A 21608-nucleotide genomic window follows, 5' to 3' on the forward strand; every position below is an offset into this window, starting at 1 on the left:
ATCCTTATTGACAGTTTTGGAAAGCTCCATTTATTTGATTTTTCTGAAACAGCCTCAGCAAACCCATTTTCTTTAGAGCAGGAAACATCATCATAATATAGGAGTATGGAGAAGATCCTAAAATAAGACTAAAGTAGGGCTTCTCAACAAATCATTCAATCTAACTCCAGGATCACAAGACTAAAGAGTATTTTGATAGCACAAACTGAACTCCAGTTGTCAAGCTGACATTTTCAGCAACAAATGCATTCCTAATAGATGCAGCTGATGTTGCCATACCTCTGGCAGAAGGCAATCAATCCATCTGGTACTTGGCCTCCTGCCTGATCATAACAACTTATTATAAAGCACAGAATCCATTTAGAGAGTTTCTGAGTCGATAGGGCTTGGCCCTGAGATTTCTCCCATAAACTACAAATAATTGGCATGATTTACTATTAGGTTCAACGTTTTCCATACTGCACAAGGAACCTTTTACGATCTCTTTTTCCCTAAAAACCATAAAGGTTTAGTAGAATAAGTTTGCTACTTTTTTAAAGGAAGCACCATTTAGCAGAAAAATACAGAAGAATTGGAACTCAGTTAGTCCACTTAATGGATTAGCTACTTACAGGATAACTTGCAAAAAGAACAGACGTCATTTAGAGGTTCCAAGTGTAGGATTTGAATGAATGTGTCAGTGGAAATAAGGTCCTTGACTGATGAGGGTAAATTACTATGAATGTTCTGCTTTAAATTGAAAAAAAACCCCAAAAAAACTAAAATTCAAGAATAAATCATAAGTAAGAATTTATGTTCTTGGAGCAGCTTCTAATTTTGCAAAGAAGAAGTATTTCAAAACATGAGGAAAGGAATAAGCTGTGAGTTCAGGCAATAATTTAAAATGTACATAATAACATGCATATTGTACCTTCAGGATATTCTTGTAGCTTCCAGAATATATTTTTTTAGCTTCCTCAAAAAAATGAAAATATAATATTCTAGAAATATAGAAAAGGAGGTCTATGGTGAAGTAATTAAAAATCTTATAGAAAACATAATCATTATTTTGGAAAGAAAAATTTGAAGGGACTGTTACATCCTTGACCAGGAAAAAAGACCTAACATCATGCTCATACTATTCATGTTAGAAGAAGCAGCAATCATTGAACCATTTCCTCAGGGGTATTTTTGCTTTGTTTTGGTTTTTCTTCCTTAATATTTTCAAAAGCCAAAGAAATGGAAGAAAAACAGCAAATGGTCTTTCTGTAACTGAAAAGACAGGATTTATCTCCAAGTCTTTGAATCATCTGAGAAGAAAAGCACTGTACAAGTAATCAAAAGTGAGTAATAATTCATGGTGCTTAAATAATGAGCTGCTTTAAAACAACTGTGATAGCAGAAAGCACTTAGAAAACCAGTTCCTTTAAGGAATCTCAGAGAATCCTAAACCTGAAACACTTGGAATAATTTCTCAACTACAGAAAATTATGCCTCTTCTATTATCCAGTCAGCCCAAGTCTGAGGAGGATTTCAAGGACAATGTGTGTTGATCCTGATAGCTCTGACTGTAACGGTTTATTGCATTTTTCATGCTTGCCAAATTAATGACTGAATGATTAATCATATCTTATATGTAATCCCATTAGCTCCTGGTTTCAACCAGCTACTTAGAATGCCCCTCCAGAAGTGAAGAACAGACACATCCATCCCCAAGGCACTAGAGGTTCAACATGACAGGGTGATATTCACCTATACATAAAAAATATAATCAACTTATTTAATTGCCATGTGCCTTTTGTAGTATCAAGTCCAGCATTAACTGAGATTAGAATATTACCACCCCACACAAGTTTATAATAGAACTTTATGCGGTCCAACTCTCATTACAGCTGTTCCAAAATTGAAAAATTCCAAATCCTTTAACATATATCTATCAACATTTAACCAAGTCCTTTTCTGAATTACAGAATTTAATTTGCTAAGAAATGACTTAGAACTTGCTATAACAAAATACTGTAAGGATTGTGCAATCACATTCTTTTTCTCTATGCTAGCAAAATAACATACCAGACCTAAAGAAGTCTTTTAACCAATTTCCTAGCAAGATAAAATGAAGTACACAGTACTCTCAAAATCAGACTTTTATGTTTGGATGATTTTTTTCTGGAGTTTAGCCAGTCTATCTTAAAAAAAATAAATTAAAAATCACACATTTGTTATGTGAGTCACGATCTAACCAGCAAAAGACAACATGAGAAAAAAGAAAATCCTTCATGAAGTTATTTAATGTAACTCTCTCCTCCAGATTTTTAATTCCCGTTTTAAAAGTTTAAATGCTTTTAAAAGTGATTTATCAGATAGGTATTTCCAAGTATTCTCTGACCAATATAAGTACTTCCTAATGAGTGTTTTAACAAAGCTCTTCTCATCTTTCCATCAAAAAAATATATTACAAAACCTTACCTGACTTTTGATTATTTTTAAATTAGACCTACTGCCATCTTTAGCTTTTATTACTGTACAGTGAAATAGCAATTATTCTGAAATTATTTTATTATATAATAGCCTCCCACATATTCTATTTAAATACCTATTAATGAATTCTTTTAATGTGCCAAACACTGAATTTATATTTTTGGGTTTTCTCATTTAAATAGCATGGATACAAGTTTTTCATTGACAGTAATACCATGTCTTCAAGGTACTCGAATAATACAATTAATTCATGTATCTCAAAAAAGAAGTGGGGAAAACATAATCTTTCACATTACTTACACCATTGTTACTGACCCGTTATTTACATAAACCTTTCCTGAGGTGTCATTTCACTACTGTTCCTGACAATTTGTGAGCTTATTAGATTTCATACTTCCCTCCGAAGTTCACAATATTCGACATTTAGACAGGAGGACAAGATACATTTCCCTGGAACTGTCAGACAAATCTCACTGTTGGAATATGTCCTGAATAGTGATTCACCAGCAAATGAAAGCTTACAATTCAATGTAACACCATCTAATAAGAGACATGGATTAATTCTTATAAAGATCACATAATAAAAAAGGCAATCAGAAATTCACTTTATGTCATTACAATAAGGATTCATCATGCTTTTCAATTCAAAACCATCACAGGCCTCATAAATTTGCTGGGGTTTAAATCTGATGCCAGAATTCCAGTGCATTTTTATCCCTTCACTGGAAGAATATGGTTCCAGGAAGTCTTTTCCCTCTCCACCCTGCTCTCCCCTACTTGATTGAATTATTCAGCTAGATGAATTTGACTATGTCACATAAGAGGATGGGTGGGGAAAAAATCAACACAGCTACCCCAAACCACATAGTTCTGTCAATAAACATCAGTAAACATCCTAACAGAGATGCAGCTCACATCCATTTTCTTGCTACTCCAGCAATATTTCATTTGAGGAATTTGTATAAATTAACAGGGCCAAAAAATTTTTTTGGGTAGTGCAAGGTACATTTCCCCTTGAAATATATATGACTAATGCTAACTCAGTGAAGGCTTTCCTCCATAAATGGGATATTTATTTTCTTAATTTCCCTAAAAGAAACCAGAATTACAGCCATCTTGTATCAACATTTTCTTTATTGCAACATGTTATGGATATTTGTCTTGCCACTAGACAGACGGGGTCAAAATCAATGGGGAACTTGTTTAGTTCAGCCCCTCTCTGTCTTTTCCTAGTCAACAACAAAGGATAGACTGAAAAGTTCAGAAAAAAATAATCCTGTCTCCATGATTACTCAGAGAAAACTAAGAATCAATCCTTCTCATCCAAGTGTTTTCTCATTGCAATATTTTAACTTTTAAATCCCATCCTCCTGTGCACTTCTACTTTTCATAATTTCACTGATTAAGCCAAGATGTTCCAATATAGTCCCTAGATCAGTTATAATACACTTAGCCTTTTAGATTCTGGACAAAAATATGCCATTCATATTGCTTATCATCTAAATAATCCCCTGAAAACAGCTTAGTTAAATCTTCATCGCCCTGATCAAGCATGACAGACACTTTCTCTTCCACAAATGACATTACAAAAATTCTTTGTAAAGACTGTCTCTTTCTCAGCTCTCTGTTTTAAGCTGAATTAATTGTTGGGTTTTTATTCCACATGGCATTCTAGCCTTTTCTTTCCTCATTCTCTTTATTGCAACAATGTTTACAAGCCACCAAGGACAAGCATTAATAAAGTAGAGATTGTTTTTAACAGTAGTAATATAAACCAAGATCAGAGCACATTTAATTGCATTCTCAGGAAGAGAGATCCTGGAAGATCTGTAAAGCCATGGCATGACAGCATTACATGTTCAAAACTACATCACCAAAAACAAACAGCAAACTTTTTTCTACTGACTATAATATATCAGATGCACCATAAACCCACTAAGAAAGAAATTATGAGAAAAAAAATATCAAGATTCATCTGCTACAAGTAGTTATGATGATGAGATGGATATGCAGAAAGTTGCAATCTATTTTAAACCTCAGTAATTACAAACTAGTTTTTAAAAATACTCAAAGGAAAGGATCAGCTTTTTTCAGAAAACTTGAAACACAAAAATACTTTTTCTAGAGTGGTGTGAAAAGAATATGGTCTGTTGTCTTACTGTCTGCCTATAAACTCGAAAACTCTCACAAGTAATCTACTCCAATCCATTCTAAATGGTTAGCTAGTGAACCAGGTATCTTTAATGAGAGGATATTAGTTCCAAGTATCCACTAAAACTTGAAAATTGAAAATATCATTATGGGTACCTGGAAAAGACATAGCCACCCAATCACTAATAAAGAACACAACATTAGCTAGGAATGTAAGTAAAACAGGATTTGGAATCTTGCATCTGCTAATCACAAGTTCAAATATAAATTGGATTGAAGGACAAGGAGAGACAATATGTCTCAGTTTCAGACCTAGTGGAAAGTGAGTATTTATTAAAATCTTCATAATGTGCATCACTGACTATCTTACTTGAAGTCTCAGGAAGGAGACCTGAGACTGAAAAGTCTGAGAAAAGATAAATCTTTAAAAATGTTTCCTATAGAGACTGAGCACAATGGCAGGGCAATGCACTGAGCTATACAAGTTTTGTGGGCAATACTAAAAATAATTTAAGAACAACTGCAGCAGAGCTGACTTTCCATTGTATATATTTTGATGCTAATCTTATGTAATACATTTGGTGCTGATCAGCATTACAAAGATCAGTGCTCTAAAAATATCTGAACATGACAGATAGATAGATAGTCTTCAGCCTGTATCTCCATCCATTACATTCACTAAAAATAGAATATTAAATTATAGAAGGGCTTGGTTGCACTGGCATGCAAAAAGGTGTCATCTGAGTTGGCTCAAAGAAATGCTTGGCTACTTGAAGAAACGGATGAACACTGAAGAGTTAATAACCAAGAGTTTTCTTGCACCCATCCAGCAGTATTTTAAGTTGCCAATTAGCCACAATGCCACAGACAACTGTACTCTTTTCAAGGTCTAAAACTCTGCTAGAAACACCAAATGCTATATGAAAATAAGTCAAGTACAGCTGACAAGCACTGCAGATAGAAAAACATGTTTTGGAAATCATATATTTTGTAGTTCTGGCAATCTAAGAAAATTTTAAGACCAAAAGCAATATTACTACAGAAGAAATCACATCTAACTTTTGCCTTAGAGATTTATTTACAGCAGAAGAAGTATGAATTCCAGATGCAAGAAAAAAATTACTCCAATCTGTCAGCATTTTAAGCTTCCTCTTGAACAGATTTTGCATCTCATTCTTGTTCAGTCTCAGTCACATATTGGCTACACCCATAGCTGTAAATTAAAGGGCACCAGGAAAGATCCCTGAATCTGGCACGTGATTGTCTGCACTGCTAAGCTGGTAGGGCACTCATTAGCAAGTTCTTGGCCTGGGCTAACAGGCACCTTCCCCAGGCTCCAGCTGTAGCTCAGGAGAGGCAGTCCTGCACACACCATTGCCAGGAGGGCTCCAGCAGCCCGGCACTGCTTTGGGGAAGGAGACCCCAACCCAGCCAGGAGGCACTGCCTGGCCCCACTGGCCACAGTGCCCAGGGGTGCTTCCAGGAACCTTCTGCTCCCTAGTACAGACATCTCTGCTACCCTTCCCTCTCGGAGAGATGTTCACAGCTGGGATGGCAGATTAAGTCCTGAGTGTCAGTCACAAGCCCTTACTGACCTCGTGCTCTGAAGCGAGAGGCAGACATTGACACGAACACCAGGGTGACAGTGTGGAGCAATTCAATACGCAGCCCTTCTGCAGCAAAAACAAATGCCTCTTGCTGATCCTTGAAGTGAGGCCAACGCTAATCAGAACAAGCCTCGATGATACAAATTTGCTGTTACACAGATGAGACCAAGCTAATTTACTTGCTTTTACTGTTCTGAGGACAGTTACTTGTTTTCAACACCCATATTCTCTTTGAAAAGCAAACACAGACCATCTGGGGACAAGCAGTCAGTGATTGGGATATGCATGTATCTAGTGTTTGCCTCTGCAGAGGGGGCTGACACAACAGTGAATTGTTACACTTTTCTACTTCTGCTTTTTTTTTGGTATTTATTTTCTTAAATTATAATGCACTAAAAAAGTCTGTCATCAAGCACATGCTTCTCATCATTATGGCACATAATAATACTTTACAATAACATTGTCTTAGTTACACTATCTAGTACCAGTTAATTGAAAAGCAATCTCAGTAAACTCTCAGAAATTTAGAAATAATGTATATTAATTTTAATCACAGAATTTTCATGTTAGAGTCACTTTACATTTAACCATTAAGCCAGTTAAATATTCAGAATTGTTTCACAACATCTGAAATCCAGTTTCACCATTGTGTTCAACACCAAGATCAGGCCAAATCAAAGCTTCCTAGTTACTTCCCAAGAAATCTTCTGTGCCAACATATTACTGCTCATATTGCTCCAGTGCTCTGCAACTGATGCACATTTTAGAACCATGCATAACATTACATAACTCAAATATTTACTTAAGTAAATATAAATAAATCTCAATATACTACTGAGATCCAGGACAGTGAGAAAGAGGCTGCCTACTCTATATCACAGATATCATCAGCTGATGCTGACTTTTCCCTCAAAACAATCCAGAATCTTCAAACGTCATTCACTCAGAAAAATCCACACGAATGTTCTTATGTCTGAAGTGTACAGTCATCCATTTTGAGATTAGAATAACAAATTCTCTCTCATTTTGTCTCATGGCATGTCCAGCAGTGGAGGTCACCAATAGGTGATTCAATGTCCTGCCCTTTGAGGATATGTGACAACTCCTTGAACCTTGGTGCACTGACTCTAATTTTTGACACTTACGTATTCTCTTTAATCTCAAAATTTGCTTCTATTACTGGGATTTTAGCACTTTAACTTTAAAATACATAAAATACACCATGCATTGTGTCTTATGTTTTCTAAGAAGATCAGGGAAGAATTCTTCAGAATGCCAGGAAGGACTGTGCTCTCTGCACAGTGCTTAAAAATTTCCAAGTGGCAAACATGGTATCACAAACACCACAACCACTGCCCAGGCTAAAATCCTGATGAGAAGCCAAGCCTCTACCATGAGCTATAAAGGACAATTTAGTAGCTGAGGGTAAAGGTTAGTAGCTCTCCCTGAGCACTGCCCTCAGCCTGTATTTTGGACTGCTGCCTCATTCATCAGCTTTTGTGAGAAATATGGCATCAGTTCAACCACACTGAGTTAAGAGAATAAAAAAATTATTCAAATTCTCTACTTCCTTCCTCCCTCATTACACCCACTCTCCATCTCCACCTTTTGAGGGCTTCCTCTCCATTACTGCTTACAAGTCTGACAGTGGGAAAGATCTCCATTATATCATCTGCCTGCAGCCTCTTGTCTGCTGGAAAGATCCCTTTTTTACATAAACTTATTACTCCATAAAATACAATATTCCATATTTAGGAAACACTCCAATTATAGGCGATCACAGCTCCCACTGATTTTAGCCTTTTCTACCCTAACATTATAAAAAAAAAAATGCCTAGTTTAGCATGGCCATGCAGGTTTTTGCTTTGTTTGTACTTCAAGCAGACATGAACTTTCTCTGCTTGTGCTCCAGGCTGAGTGAGTGTTATGTTCAGCAAGGTGCCACAGCTGAACTGGTCAGCATGTATTGGAGTGGAGCTAAAATGTGCTCTGCCATCTGGCAGCACAGTAGAGTGAGTTTGTGTCTGACTAAATCATGTAAGCACACCATATCCTCATAGAGAAATGTTTTTAAGACAGTTTAATCCACCAGAATTTGCCAGCATAATCACCCCCATCTGCTTTGAAAAGCAAGTGGGCAACCTCATTTTTACAACCCTGCCTCTGCAAATGACTCTTTGCTTGTTTATTGGCCAAAGGATAACACTGTCTCTGATGATGTCTCTAGTGATGCCCTATGCTGGGAGGAGTCAGCAAGACACAGCCTCCATCAGACAAGGCAGGAAGGATTGCTCTGGGACTCAGATCAAAACTAATAAAGATAGTCTGACAGGATGACTGTAACTCTAGGGAGGAAACTGGTAGAGGTCTCCAGGTTCACAAAGTAGGAGAATCACACTTTCTCTAAACAACTGCATTTTCATGTTCACAGCACAACACATTTCATCTATGTGCACTTGGTGGGTGTGTTAGTGTATTTCAATCCACCCACATGACAAGCTGAATAGAAACAGCACAAAAGTAAGAGAACATGCAGTACTTATATTCAGGTAACTGAAATCATCACTTTAAAACCAGAGAGAATGCAACAAAACCCCCAACAACAAATATTGTTTCAAACAGTCTTGTGCTGGGAAGGGAATAGACTAGAGGACCAAAGAGTGCTCTTCCATCTTCAGTCTATATGGACAATGGATCTTGCAACTTATTTTTCTGCTTGTCGGCAAAACTACATAGCTTGTAAACTTCCTAACCCTCAATGTTTCATGACTTCTCTATCAACAGCAAACAAAAATATAGTGATTGCAAAGTTGCAACAAAGACACTTTTAATTTAAAGAGAAACCATAGCATTTCAAGTACATTCAAAATTCAGCTCAGTAAATGACAAAATTACAGGTAATCAACTGGGGAAACAGAGTTTTGTTTCACTTTCAATCACTGGACTCTCATATTTTTAATTTTTCTATAAATAAATTAAAAATCTGATATAAATCAGCATACTAACAAAATCAAATATGAATTCAAAAGACTGCAATCAATGAGGCATTTTTTTAAAAAATTAACAGACCAAGTCTGTTCCCTTATTATGGAAGATTACTGCAGAGTATTACTTTGGAGCAGTGGTCTTTGAAGTGGGGTACATGCACCACAGGGATTAGGCAGGACAAAATAGGGTGCATGACAAAAATATCAGAACTTCAGTAGTGCCTGTATAAAAGTTATAAATAAACAAGTATACATATAATGATGGTGCATGCTCAAAAAGTTTATACTGATAGGAATGCATAACCAAAAATCTTAAGACCACTGCACTAGAGGATCCTGCCACACAACTACTGCTGCCATGTCAAATAAAGATGTTGGTGAGTTTTAAGTTCTCTTTTACACTACTCAACTATCAGTTAAACAAATGGGTAAAAATACCTCTAGGAAGCAGATTTATGAGTACCTATCTTTTGTTAAGGAGCATGGATTCTCATAAACACCCCAAATTCCTCAACTTTTTTTTTGTTTTCAGGAAATACAACTTACTGCCTTCTCACAAAAAAGGAGAATAATTCTGAACGCTGCATGGCATACACCAGCCACATCAAGCATCAGCAAGGGATTGACTAAAGATTCATCCAACAGCAGAATGTATCTACATACTGCTGCTTCCAGAGGTTATTATTGTCTCTGAACCAGTTAATAAAAGAACAGGTCTCAGGTGCAGCAAGTTTTTGATGTGGGGAAAGCTGAAAGGGGTACAAACCACAAGTAACACAAACATTTTTGATTTATAGGAAGAGGCTATTTTTTCTTAGTAGTTTTTGCTTTAGGAGTGTATGTACAGATTGACAGATGCTGCTTTTCCTCAAAGGTAAAACCTTTGAATCTTGAGTAACATTTTTCTTGTTATTTGTCTATTTAAGAATACCTGGAGAAACAGTGATGAAATCTCAGTGAATTCCTTGTTTTGTGAAACTGAGTAAATAAAAACCCTGACATTGACATCAGAATGTCTCAAGCTTTTTAGAACTGCACATTTCAGTTCATCACCTTTCAAATCTACCTGCAATATTACAACATTAAAAAAAAATTAATTACTTTTTAAAGTCTCCTGCCCCCACTTTCCTTCACTGAGAATTCTGAGATGGTTTTGTTTACTTTTAATTTGGAAGAGAACTCAATTTCAAATTCCTCCAGGAAATTAAATTTCCATCTCTAGCACTGCTCTACTATAGCTATCAAACATGAAGCATCTGAGCGGATATGTTCCATGGTCCCCTTCTCAGCTTTAGAGAGGAGAACTATTGTTGACTCCAAGCTATTGTTGGAGGTTGGATTGCAAGATTGAATTAAGATTGCATTCTTGGCTAAACCACTAAAACATAATGAAACAGTGCTGTCTGACATAGTTCCTATTCTACACGTGGTGCACATTTCAGGCTCAGTCTGTCTGCCCAAAAATAGGCACCAAAAAAGGCTAAATTGTTCCAGATTATATCCAGAGGGCTGGCAAGCATGACACAGGACAAGTGGGAGAGCCATGCCCTGCTGGAGAGGCAGCTGGAGGCTAGGAATGATATTTCAGCACTTCAAAGATGACTCTGACACTTTTATCTTGGCAACTGTGTTGAGCACTTCTGGTTTTTAAATTTGTAACATGTATCAGCAAGGAAAGAAAGTTTAAAAAATGTGTAGCCGTGCAATACTCTTAATATTATTTTCCAATTTGTAGGTATGTGCTTCAAGGACATTGATGTTCATCCTGCCAGCTTGGCTAATCCCATCACTTAACTTTTTAGTGCTTCAAGTTTGCATTTTCAGTTGTCAAATTCAAGAAGTTCAAGGGCTCACACTCCCTCTTTCCTCCTACATTTTTTTACTTTAAGGTTAGCTAACACAAAGCCACAAATCATATACTTATCAGCTTATTTCTAAGTATCTTGTTTTTTTCAGAGTTTCTTGAGAACTTCCCAGCTGTCTGATCATAAAATGATGTTCACTTCCAAAGAATCCACTGGCCAGACTCTAACAGAGACAATGAGCACAACCCTGATACTTTCACAGTTACAGCTGAAAGGTCCTTTTTCTTCCCAGTTAAATGCCACTATTTGACACTACAGTCCATGACATATAGACAACAATGTATTTTTTTACCTATGATTACTCTCACAACCTACTAAAAATCCTCATTTCTGTCATAAGCAAATTTTATTCTGAAAATACAAAGTCATGATTTGGTATCTTTAAAAGCAGACACAAGCACTATGCTTTAAATAGCTAACAAAATAATGTTAACATTTGTTTTTATTTTAAAATTTAAAGTATTCTTTATGGTCTTCATGATTACTTCACCTACATTCCTTTTCCATACACCAAGTCTGCAAACTTCCAAGACAATTCTTCCAATAGAAAAGGCAAACTTAGTATGCATTACGAAATTTCAATTTTTTTAAAAGCTATTCTGAGACAGCAGAAATGTAAAAGGTAAACAGAAACCATACTAACTAAATTGCTGCAGTGTTTTGTAGCCAATTGGTACACAAAAATACTAGCAAGCATCTTTCTTTAAATAAAACTTATAGTGAATTTGAGCAACAGTTCTTAAGAGAAAACAGTTCATCTGAATGATTTTTTTGGTACGATGACATCATTCACTGTACTATCCACAGGCTTTTTGGAGGCTCTTGCCGAAAGGATAAGGCTTTGGGAATCCTTCTTCTATTCAGGTTAACACCAGATACCACTGCATGGTATGATTGGAAATATATGACAAACGCAAACAAATCAAGGGTCAGTTAAATATGTATGAAATAATAAATATATGGAAAAAAATACCCAAAATTTCTTGCAAGTAGTAAAAAGTAGTAGTTGAATAGTCTAGATTTTAATACCCTAAAGATGCTGTATCATGTAACTGATGTAGTATCAAATATTGGTTAATAAAGAACTGCATTTAACAGTCTTTATTTTGTTTAATGACATCTACAATTTTGAGTTTTTTAAAATTAATGTGGCAAATTCAATTTGGAGTTGTTATACAGATAAATTTTACTGCTACCAATAGACTGAGTTTGTCTGAAGGCAGAATTTTACTGATAATGTTTATAAATACAATGGAAAGCTAATTGGAAGGTTCTGTCTATCTAGATTGCTTAACTGTTATGTTCTAAATCTACAAAAGCCAGAACACGGTACATGAAAAAAAACCCATTCATTTTTAGAAATTAAAAATTACTTACAAGCTGTTCTGACTTTACACCATAAAGCTGAATGGTCTTCGCCACATTTTTGGCCACAGCTAAACTCAGGTCTGGATCAACAGCAGCCACATTTAGCTCACTGGAAGCAAAGATTACAAATCTTAATTAACAGCTAAACAGTGCTGTATTGAATCGATAAAGAATTAACTACGAATCCACAGTTACGTGGCATGTCAATTTAGAGAGAGTAACACATACAACCAAGTCTTTCCACGCACCGTAATTCAGTTTACAATTTAACAAGTCATTTGGGAATTTTATGTGCAGTGTTCCTATTCTAGTAAAAATGAGCAAAGTTTAGGAATGACACTTCAGTATGAAATCACTATTAGTAAGCCATTCAAAAATATTGACAGCAATTAACTACATTCAAGCTTTGGCAGCAGCCTTCAAACATTACAGGTGAATACACAGTCATTCAACTCTGGAATTACATGAGCTGTGCAGAAATACCCAGGGGATGCCTTAGCTTGACACAACTAATAAGCTGTGTTTTAGGCAATCCTTTATAGTAAAAGAGGCCCCCAAGGAATGACAGGGAACAAACGAAGAAGGAAAAGACTTCTAAATCACTTCCAGTTTTTTTTTGTTCATGAACATCCCCAGATCTCCATCAGCTGGGGCTGCATTCAAAACTGCTCTGCTGAAGACAGGCAAGCACAAGAACCATCATGTTGCTACTGGTGAGTTTAACCTCTCTCAAGAGCTGGAGAATCATTAGGCACCCAACTTAGAATAATCTTATCTGAGAACTCTCTAGGGCTCCAAACATCATTAGCTAAATATCACTCTGGAAAACTCAGCTGAAATTTCATAATTTTCACATTGTTTTCCTTTCTCTTTTGCAAGAAGGAAAATAGTATCAGTCACCACACCAACAGACATGTTCTGAGCATCTGTAACTCCCAGTCACAAGTGCTGTGTCAATATTTAGCATTTTATATACACACATACATACTGTGAATACTGCCTATCTTTTTTCAGACTCTGTTAAACAGAGCAGTCAATACCAAAAGCTTATGAGGGAAAATACACCACTGGTAATTCAGGTATCTCATTCTACAAATTCTACCAGGAATAGTCATCCTTACCTATTATCTTGTTGTTTCACTCTAACAAAGTATTTATACCAGGTATTATCACTTCCAGCCAAGCAACTACCACTGCCCTTTGACACAGTCAGGATAATTAAGATACCAGATATCTACAGTATGTGTAAAATTTCTCTTCCTGATCTTTTATAAGCTTGAACATTAAAACTTATATTAACATTATTATTATACTATCATGTTAATATTATTAACATTATAACTTGTATTAAAATTTATTTCAGGAAAAAGTACAGAAAATAAATAATAAAATATATTAGTTATTATAAATAATAATAAAGATGTGCCTATCTTGCTGTATTCAGCATTGGTGCAGCCTCACCTTGAACACCATATCTAGTTCACGGCTCCAGAATTTAGGAAGAATGTGGTGTTATCTGAATGTGTCCAGAGGAGGGCAACAGATCTGCTGGAAGGACTGGAAGGAATGTCCTATGAGGGACAGCAAAGGGTTTGGGCTTGTCTAGTTTGGAGAAAAGGAAGGGCAGACTCATTGCCCTTTACAGCTTCCTAAGCAGGGGAAGTGGAGAGGGAGGTGCTGAGCATTCCTCCCCAGGATCCACTGAGAGGAGGTGTGGGAATGGTTCAAAGCTGCATAGTGAAGTTCCAACTCATCATTAAGGAATCATTTCCTTAACAAGAGGGTGTCAAACCCTGGAATAGCTCCTTAGAGAGCTGGTCAATGCCCCAAGCCTGTCAGTATTTAAGAGGCATTTGGACCATGCCCTTAACATGTTTTAGCTTTTGGCCAGCTCTGAAGTGTTCATTCAATTGGACTGGATTTATCTTTGTAGGTCCCTTCCAACTGAAATATTCTATTCTGTATTACTCTATTTTATCCTATCCTATCCCACCCCACCCCATCCCATCCCCTCCCGTCCCACCCCAAATACTGACTTGATTTTTGCACTAATCTACTTTCTAATTGAAGAGTAATCAACCTTTTACCACAAAGGAAGTCTCCTTTCTAAAACTGTAACTTATGAAAAAATGCATGCTGAGTGTTACATTTACAATGCCTTATATGTGCATACCTGGCTATAGTTTTAATGATGCTGTCAAGCTCATCAGAAGAGGGAGGATTCCGACCTCCAGGAGGAAAGACAAGATTGATGGGGTCAAACAGTCGAGACAAGGATTTTGACAGATAGGCAGCTTCATACTGTTGCAGTGAATCTTTCAAGGCCTTTTCTGGACTTTGCACATAAGAAAAAGTTACTACATTTTAAATTACAATACGCAATAGCATTAAATCTTTCCAGACCTACAAACTTTGCAATACTGAACCTGTTTTTCCTTTTCTGCTTTTAAAACATATGCATATGAAAAACAGTCTTCTGGTAAGTCTCCCACTGACTGCTCAAGAACATATTTAAGTCAATACAATTCTCATATAAAATATTCATTTTATCTTACATAAGTCTAGAAGTCCTAATAGGCTTGATAAGCCTGTTTCAGTTTGATCTTTCTGATATCACTTAGATCATGTTTATTCTATGATGTATAAACCAAAAACTGTGAATCATAACAACTGAGCATTTGTCACACTCAAATGATTGCAGTATCATTAGGAGAAAGGTACTGCTGTAATCACGATGCATACAAAACTCAATTTTTACCATTTTCCTATTTATTTACCTGAAGAGACAAAAAGATAGAACTTGTTCAAAAGTCAGAGACTTTGTGAAAGACTACACAACCCAACACTGTTAGATATATAAGCTAATGAAAAGCCTACAGCTCTAAAATAGTATTAGAGCAGTAACTGCAAGAGGGGAAAAAAGCCTTTGAAGTTATCCTGCAGTGACTATTTGAATAACAGAAAGTTTAAAAAAATATTCTATTTTCTTACAGGTTGCAAAGATTTATATTTTATAGTCTTACAGTTCATAATACATACTCGTAATCTTCATTTTTTTGCATGAATATATCCTGTGCATCTTCTTCCATTTGTTGTAGTTCAGCAAAAAGATCAGTAGTTCCACTTGTGTTAAAATTCCTCTGAATATTTTGACTATATTGTTGGAGGCGCTTCCACAAGTCATTATAAAGCCTCAGTAATTTAGGATATTCTCCTTCAAATGCTTGTTTCAAAAACATAGAGGCTGCAAAATAAAGCAGTAAGCAACACACAATGCTATGTTCAAACTATTTTCTTATTCCTATAAACAACCTCTATCCTTACATTTGTATCAATGATACACAATGTTATCCTAAATTCAATATTAGTAGTGTAATATTTGTAAATAATTTCAAAGTGACATAATATAATATTAAATGCACTTGACAAAGGATATAAAGCACCAGTATAAAACCCACAATTGGAAGACTGGATATGAAACACTTACTTTATTTTGTACAATAAATGTTTGGTATCAAACTTAATTATTATCATTATCATTCGTTTGAGGCCAAAGCGTAATTGAACTCTCTAAATCTAGAGATTTGCTAACAATATCTTGATAGAGGATAAGTGTGGGGCTGTTTGAAGATAACAATTTAAAACAAACAAAGGTAACTCCTATGAACCAAAGTCTTCAGAAATGTGATGAGGGAAGCACATGCTTTTATGCACACTTCTTAAAACAAGATACTTAATATGCTATTCCTAAACTTGTCAAAGAATGACAAAGCCAGCAGAAAAAGCTGCATTATTTTCAGCCTTGAAAGGCTTGCCATAAGTAACAGGAAATGAAACAAATGTACAACTGCTTTAGCAACTGTTAATCTTGATCTAACATCACTCATACTCTGTAGATTTCCCATTACATTAGGAGATTAACACTGTTCCATTCATTGGTAGGTTTGTCAGGTTCCAGACATCTGCCCCATTTCACCCAGCCTGTGCTTTCAGTTCAAATACATAATTTTGAGTACTGGAGGATTCGCATTTATTATCAAACACAGAGCTATTTTAGGTCATGAAGCTATGTTTACAAAGACTGTCCCAACTTCAAAAAAGCAGATAATGATCTAATAGCAAACCTTTTAAACTGACATAAATTCCTATTTTTACACTATTTTTCTGGTATCTTGTCTTCCTCTGATCCATATGATCCAGAACCTGACTGATGTCAGTGGATTCGGACACCAGAAATTTGTTAAAAATGAACATTTTCATGTAGATGCCTCATTTAAATTAAAAAATCTGTCTCCCCAAAGCTCAGCTGTAGCAAAATAAAAACATCATTTGCACTGAAACCTCCCTATAAATGTTTATATAAAACTTATTATTAAAAACCATAAGCAATAAAATAGTTTTGAATAGCTGTTAGGAAAAGTACAGCTGACAACATGTAAGAGTTCCCTCAGTTCTGTAGTGTTGGTTGGTCCCATTAACTGATGTCATAATTTTACAATCTTAAACCCAAGTGCTGAGAACAGGTAGCAGTTCAGTGTGAACACAGGAGGCTCGGGGTATGTACATACTGCTCTTAAAGCAATGCAGAAGGCAAACAGTAAAATTAATATGTTTTAACACAAGATGCATACATTTTCTTTTGGGATCATCTAGTTACTTAGCAACCACTGAATATGAATCCACCAGCTAGTTCCTCAAAATTATACTGCTGCTATAAAGCCTGGAAGGACCAAATTTTGAGGGGCCAGTGCAATAGCTGAGATCACAAAGATAAATGCACATCTTATGCACTTCACCTCTATGTGCAAATTATTAACTTTAACACTCTATGCAAACGTGAAAGATATATTAGTGAAAGTACCAAATTCACCTATGATCCAACCACATGCTGCATTAGCATGTTCTAGTAATAGTACTGTCTTATGTTAACACATGATTTATATTTAATATTCCTTGATTGTATCAGCTATTTACATGTAGAGAAAATTGTGTATAGTCAGAACATGAGCTCTTTACCTGCATTTATATAAGACAATTTGAATGAACTAAAATCCTGTTTATAATGGTATCCAAAAAATGGCTGAAATCTGATTTTTACAACCAATCAGTGTTTAACAAGAAAAGACTACGAATTTATCTTTATAATCAAATTACTAATTTTGAATTTGGCAAACCCACTTGCTTTAGGAAGTATGATATACCATTCCAAACATTTTTACCTCCACTCACAGTTAGATAACAACTATTTAATAAAACAGAAAATAATTCTTTCTGAAAATTCAACCATAGTTTAGGAGGATCCTAAACTGCCTGCTAACAAACCCAGAAGTTTTAAACACAGAGACCTTGTGCTGAGCGAACCATTGCTATAGTTCTGGTAGAGGAAATACCGATCAAAGGGCTTACTGAAAAGCGAGATTCAAAATAATTACAGAACACATTACAAATAATTTCTACTGAATACTTACAGTCTGTTGCTGACTGAAACTGAGAGGAAAGTGTCTGGGTTACTGCAGTCCAAAACTTGTACAAAATATCAGACTGGCCATCCTGAGAGCAAGGGACAAAAGAAATACAAGTTTCAAAACAAACTCTTTTCAAAGAATCTCAAGCAATGCAAATGCTTCCAGTCATTTCATTGTCATCACTGAGAATAAAAACAAAGTAAGTGAAATCTGAGGAGTTTCCCTCAGGTTTAGAGCTAGAAACAGTATTGGAGAAAACAAAGGCTTCAGTCTTGTATTGAATTAAATATTTTCCTCCAAGTCAGAGAGAAATTATCCCAGATCTCTAGGGTGTGAGTGCAGCCTGAAGTAGCACACCTCAGGAGACGCGTTAGAAACCCTCTTTGCACTGCAGTAACCTTCCCATTCCATGGGAGTTCTCGTGCTGGCTACGCCACAGCAATTATTTACTGCCATCACCATGTGTTGCCAAACTCCAACCAGGGACCAAACCCACTGCATGCTGCACACTGAGCAGCTCTGCTTCTCAAAAACATTAAACGCACAAAAATACAGTGAGCCTCACAGCTGACTCTTCGCTGCCTGGTGCCAACAAGGCTTGCAGTCAGAAGTGGAAACAAGGGAGCACACCAAAGGGAATCTGCAGGGGCAGGCTGCGTCCCTACTGCCCCCAACATCTGGCATGTAGGGTCTAGCATTAAAGTGTGATTTTTGATCCCTGTCTGAGGTAGAAAAACAATTCCATGAGATGAGGATGGGTATCCTGTCCTGACTGCTTGTTAAGATACATGAAAAACTGTTCAGTATTGTCATGGGAAGAGAAAACCTGTTCTGAACAGAACAGTCTTCTTCAGTGCATGGTGTACATGTCATCTCTTGACCCTACTGCTGCATTAACTAGTTTGACCAAATCACTATAGGAATGATAATCAGAAATGAAAAAACATGTCAGCTTAACTTCTGCACTGCCCAGCAGCATCATAAAAAGGTGGAGATAATCTATTATATTTAAAGGTCTCACTACTCCAAAATTAATTACTATTACTTAAGATGATAAAGGAAAAAAAATTATCTTTCCACTACCAGTGGCAATAATGGGCAAAGCAACGAATGTCTTTACAATGTCAGTCATTAACAGGAACCACTGCATCCCTCTTGAAGATCTGTTCATTGCAAGACAGCAAGTTCAAGCTCAAGTTTCAGTTAAAAAAAATCTTAAGGAATTAATATAAAACCTGAAAATTGGTCAAAGATACAGTGATACATCTAAAAGTAATGATAAAAATAGGATTATCATCACAAACTCTGCAACTAGATGAGAAATTCATTCAACTCTACTCCTTATCTCTAAAGATAAAGAAGGATAAATTTTATGGGTCATGTGTTAAGAATTGAGAGAGAACATCTTTTATGCTGCTGGACTCATAAAATGCATGATAATTAACACTGAATGCTAAAATAAACTGGGATTACAGAACTTCATTTTTGACTGCTTGAGGACAATGATGGATTTAGAAACTGAAGTAATTTATTTTATAGCTATGTTTGTATTTTCTGTAAAATTGTACTTGACTTTCATAAATGGGCAAAGTAAAATTAGAATATCAGAAAATTATTCAGAAGGTTCATTGCATGAAATCTCTTTTCTTTGGTCAATGTATTGCTATAGCATAAATGTGAACTTACTTAATTCTTTATTTCACAGTTTCGAATTTATAAGATGAAGTCTACTATAAAACAAATGGCCTTTCACATCAAGTATAAATTAATCGGTTTTCATATTCTCTATCCCAACCTGGAACAATGGTTGCCTATTGAGCATGGAAACTCAATTCAAATTCCAAATAATCCAATGGAGGTGGAAAAATACTTAGAGAGCACTTTCAAACAACTCTTTTTTCATTACTACCTACATCTCTGTCACTGTCTCAGCAGAAAACACAGGGATTAAAGGGTCCAGAAAACAAGTATGCACATACCCCTCCACATCAACATTGCCATCTTAATTATTGAATTCAACAAGGTGACAAGTAACAGTAAACGGGATGACATTTTATGTTGTTACGGAAATATGTAACTTTTCTATGTATTTCTATTTACATGTATAATATAAAGTCAGACATCCATACATATGTTCTCATGCACACATTTGCATAGGTAGCCACAGCCATACCAGTTAGCCTCTGCTCATTAGCTTGTGTCTTCTGACCTGGGCAAATGGTGTACATTAACTGTATCAGAATTTTGTAGTGAAGAAGGTTGTCATGGCTCAGCTAGCCAACTGTATAACGTATGAGGAGAGGGAAAAGCTTCATGAAAAAGTCAAGTAACATTTCCTACTGACTGCTACTCAGTCAAAAATATTTGAGTGAAAAATAAATGCCCTATTTCCTAAAATCACTATTTACAGAGTGCTGGTTGCTTCTATAAAATATGATACGAGATTTCAGTTTGTCCAGTGCTGAGGTGCAATCTCTCTGGAGGTGAAATATAGCTGCTGATTAATAGCACAGAGAAGACCATGTAAGAGTTTGTGACAGGAACTAGAGAATCCTGTTGCCTACGCATACACCAGGGGGTATTCAAGTGGGTGGACTGTAGCTACCAAAACTGGAATACAGCAAGACATTAGCATTAGATACTCCTGAGGGAGTAAAAAAGTGCCATATGCAACCATGAGCATCCAGAAACAATTTATTTTGTTTAAGTCTGCAATTTATTTTGGCTACACATTAATTCAATATATTACTTTTGAAAGTACATTTAAGTCTCTCAGTGCATGTTTTTAAATAATGTATTCTAATAAGGATTAGATTTATTAGATTTATGAGAATTATAATTTAACTGCTTAAAGTGTAACATGGAATTCCATCTGAAAATAATCAATACTAGAAAATTACAAGCAAAGGGTAGAGAAAAGAGTGTTTTTCTCCAGCAGGAAATAAAAGGAATGTTCCTTGTAGTGGACAACTTCTTCAAGGACTTAAAAAGACAGGCAGGATGAAGCTGGAAGAGGAAAAGGCAGTTCTGCTTGCTTGAAATGTACACAGGAAATCTACTGGCTCATCTTAATGTAATGGAAAGTTTGTAAGCCTTCCCCTATACTTCACATACAGCATCGTGAGCAGCAAACCACATTATCAGAAAGTAACTGCTCTTTTGGGCCTTTTACTTTCAGAAAACTAAAATCAGCTAGCTAAAATCACTTTCTTGTCATCTTCCCATCTGTAAATAATGAATATTTCCTCCTCCACACACCAAATATCCTCAGTGGTAGACAATGTATGGGAGCATTGGGTACATCCAATTAGTGATTCAATGTGTAGATAGGGCTCTTTTTGGTCCAAATCTGTCTTGTACCTAATGCTTGTCTTGCAGAACACATTGAAGTATGCTAGCAGGCTAACTTTCATTATTCAAGGAATATACTACCTCATAATTAGTTTAAAAAAACTCAAAAACTTCTGCAATTAAATAGCTTTTTGCAGCATATCATCATATATTTGTAAAATAACCCACAAGGATGTACTAATATTTCTATCGATTAATATTCTGAGACTTTAAATCAGGAATTTTCCATTTCTTTTGCTTCTGAAAATGAAATAGAATTGAAAGATGTTAAATTATTTACACCCCCTCCAAAATAAAAATGCTTGCTTTGAAATCTAGTCACAAGCAGATTAACATCTTGTGATACAATCCCTTGTA

The 21608-nt window shown here is 35.9% G+C and overlaps 1 protein-coding gene across 2 annotated transcripts in view; it reads right to left on the minus strand.

Annotated features, from left to right (window-relative positions):
• The window catches only part of COG5 (component of oligomeric golgi complex 5), a 175906-nt gene that overhangs the window by 28482 nt on the left and 125816 nt on the right, over positions 1 to 21608 (minus strand). For both annotated transcript variants that reach the window (XM_058864008.1, XM_058864009.1), the window contains 4 exons: positions 17904 to 17985; positions 15475 to 15679; positions 14609 to 14770; positions 12445 to 12544 (listed from right to left, as the gene is read on the minus strand). In XM_058864008.1, the coding sequence (XP_058719991.1) occupies positions 12445 to 12544; positions 14609 to 14770; positions 15475 to 15679; positions 17904 to 17985 (549 nt within the window). The remainder of the gene's footprint in view (positions 1 to 12444; positions 12545 to 14608; positions 14771 to 15474; positions 15680 to 17903; positions 17986 to 21608) is intronic.

Source organism: Poecile atricapillus, chromosome W (assembly GCF_030490865.1).
Source record: "Poecile atricapillus isolate bPoeAtr1 chromosome W, bPoeAtr1.hap1, whole genome shotgun sequence".
NCBI lineage: Eukaryota > Metazoa > Chordata > Aves > Passeriformes > Paridae > Poecile > Poecile atricapillus.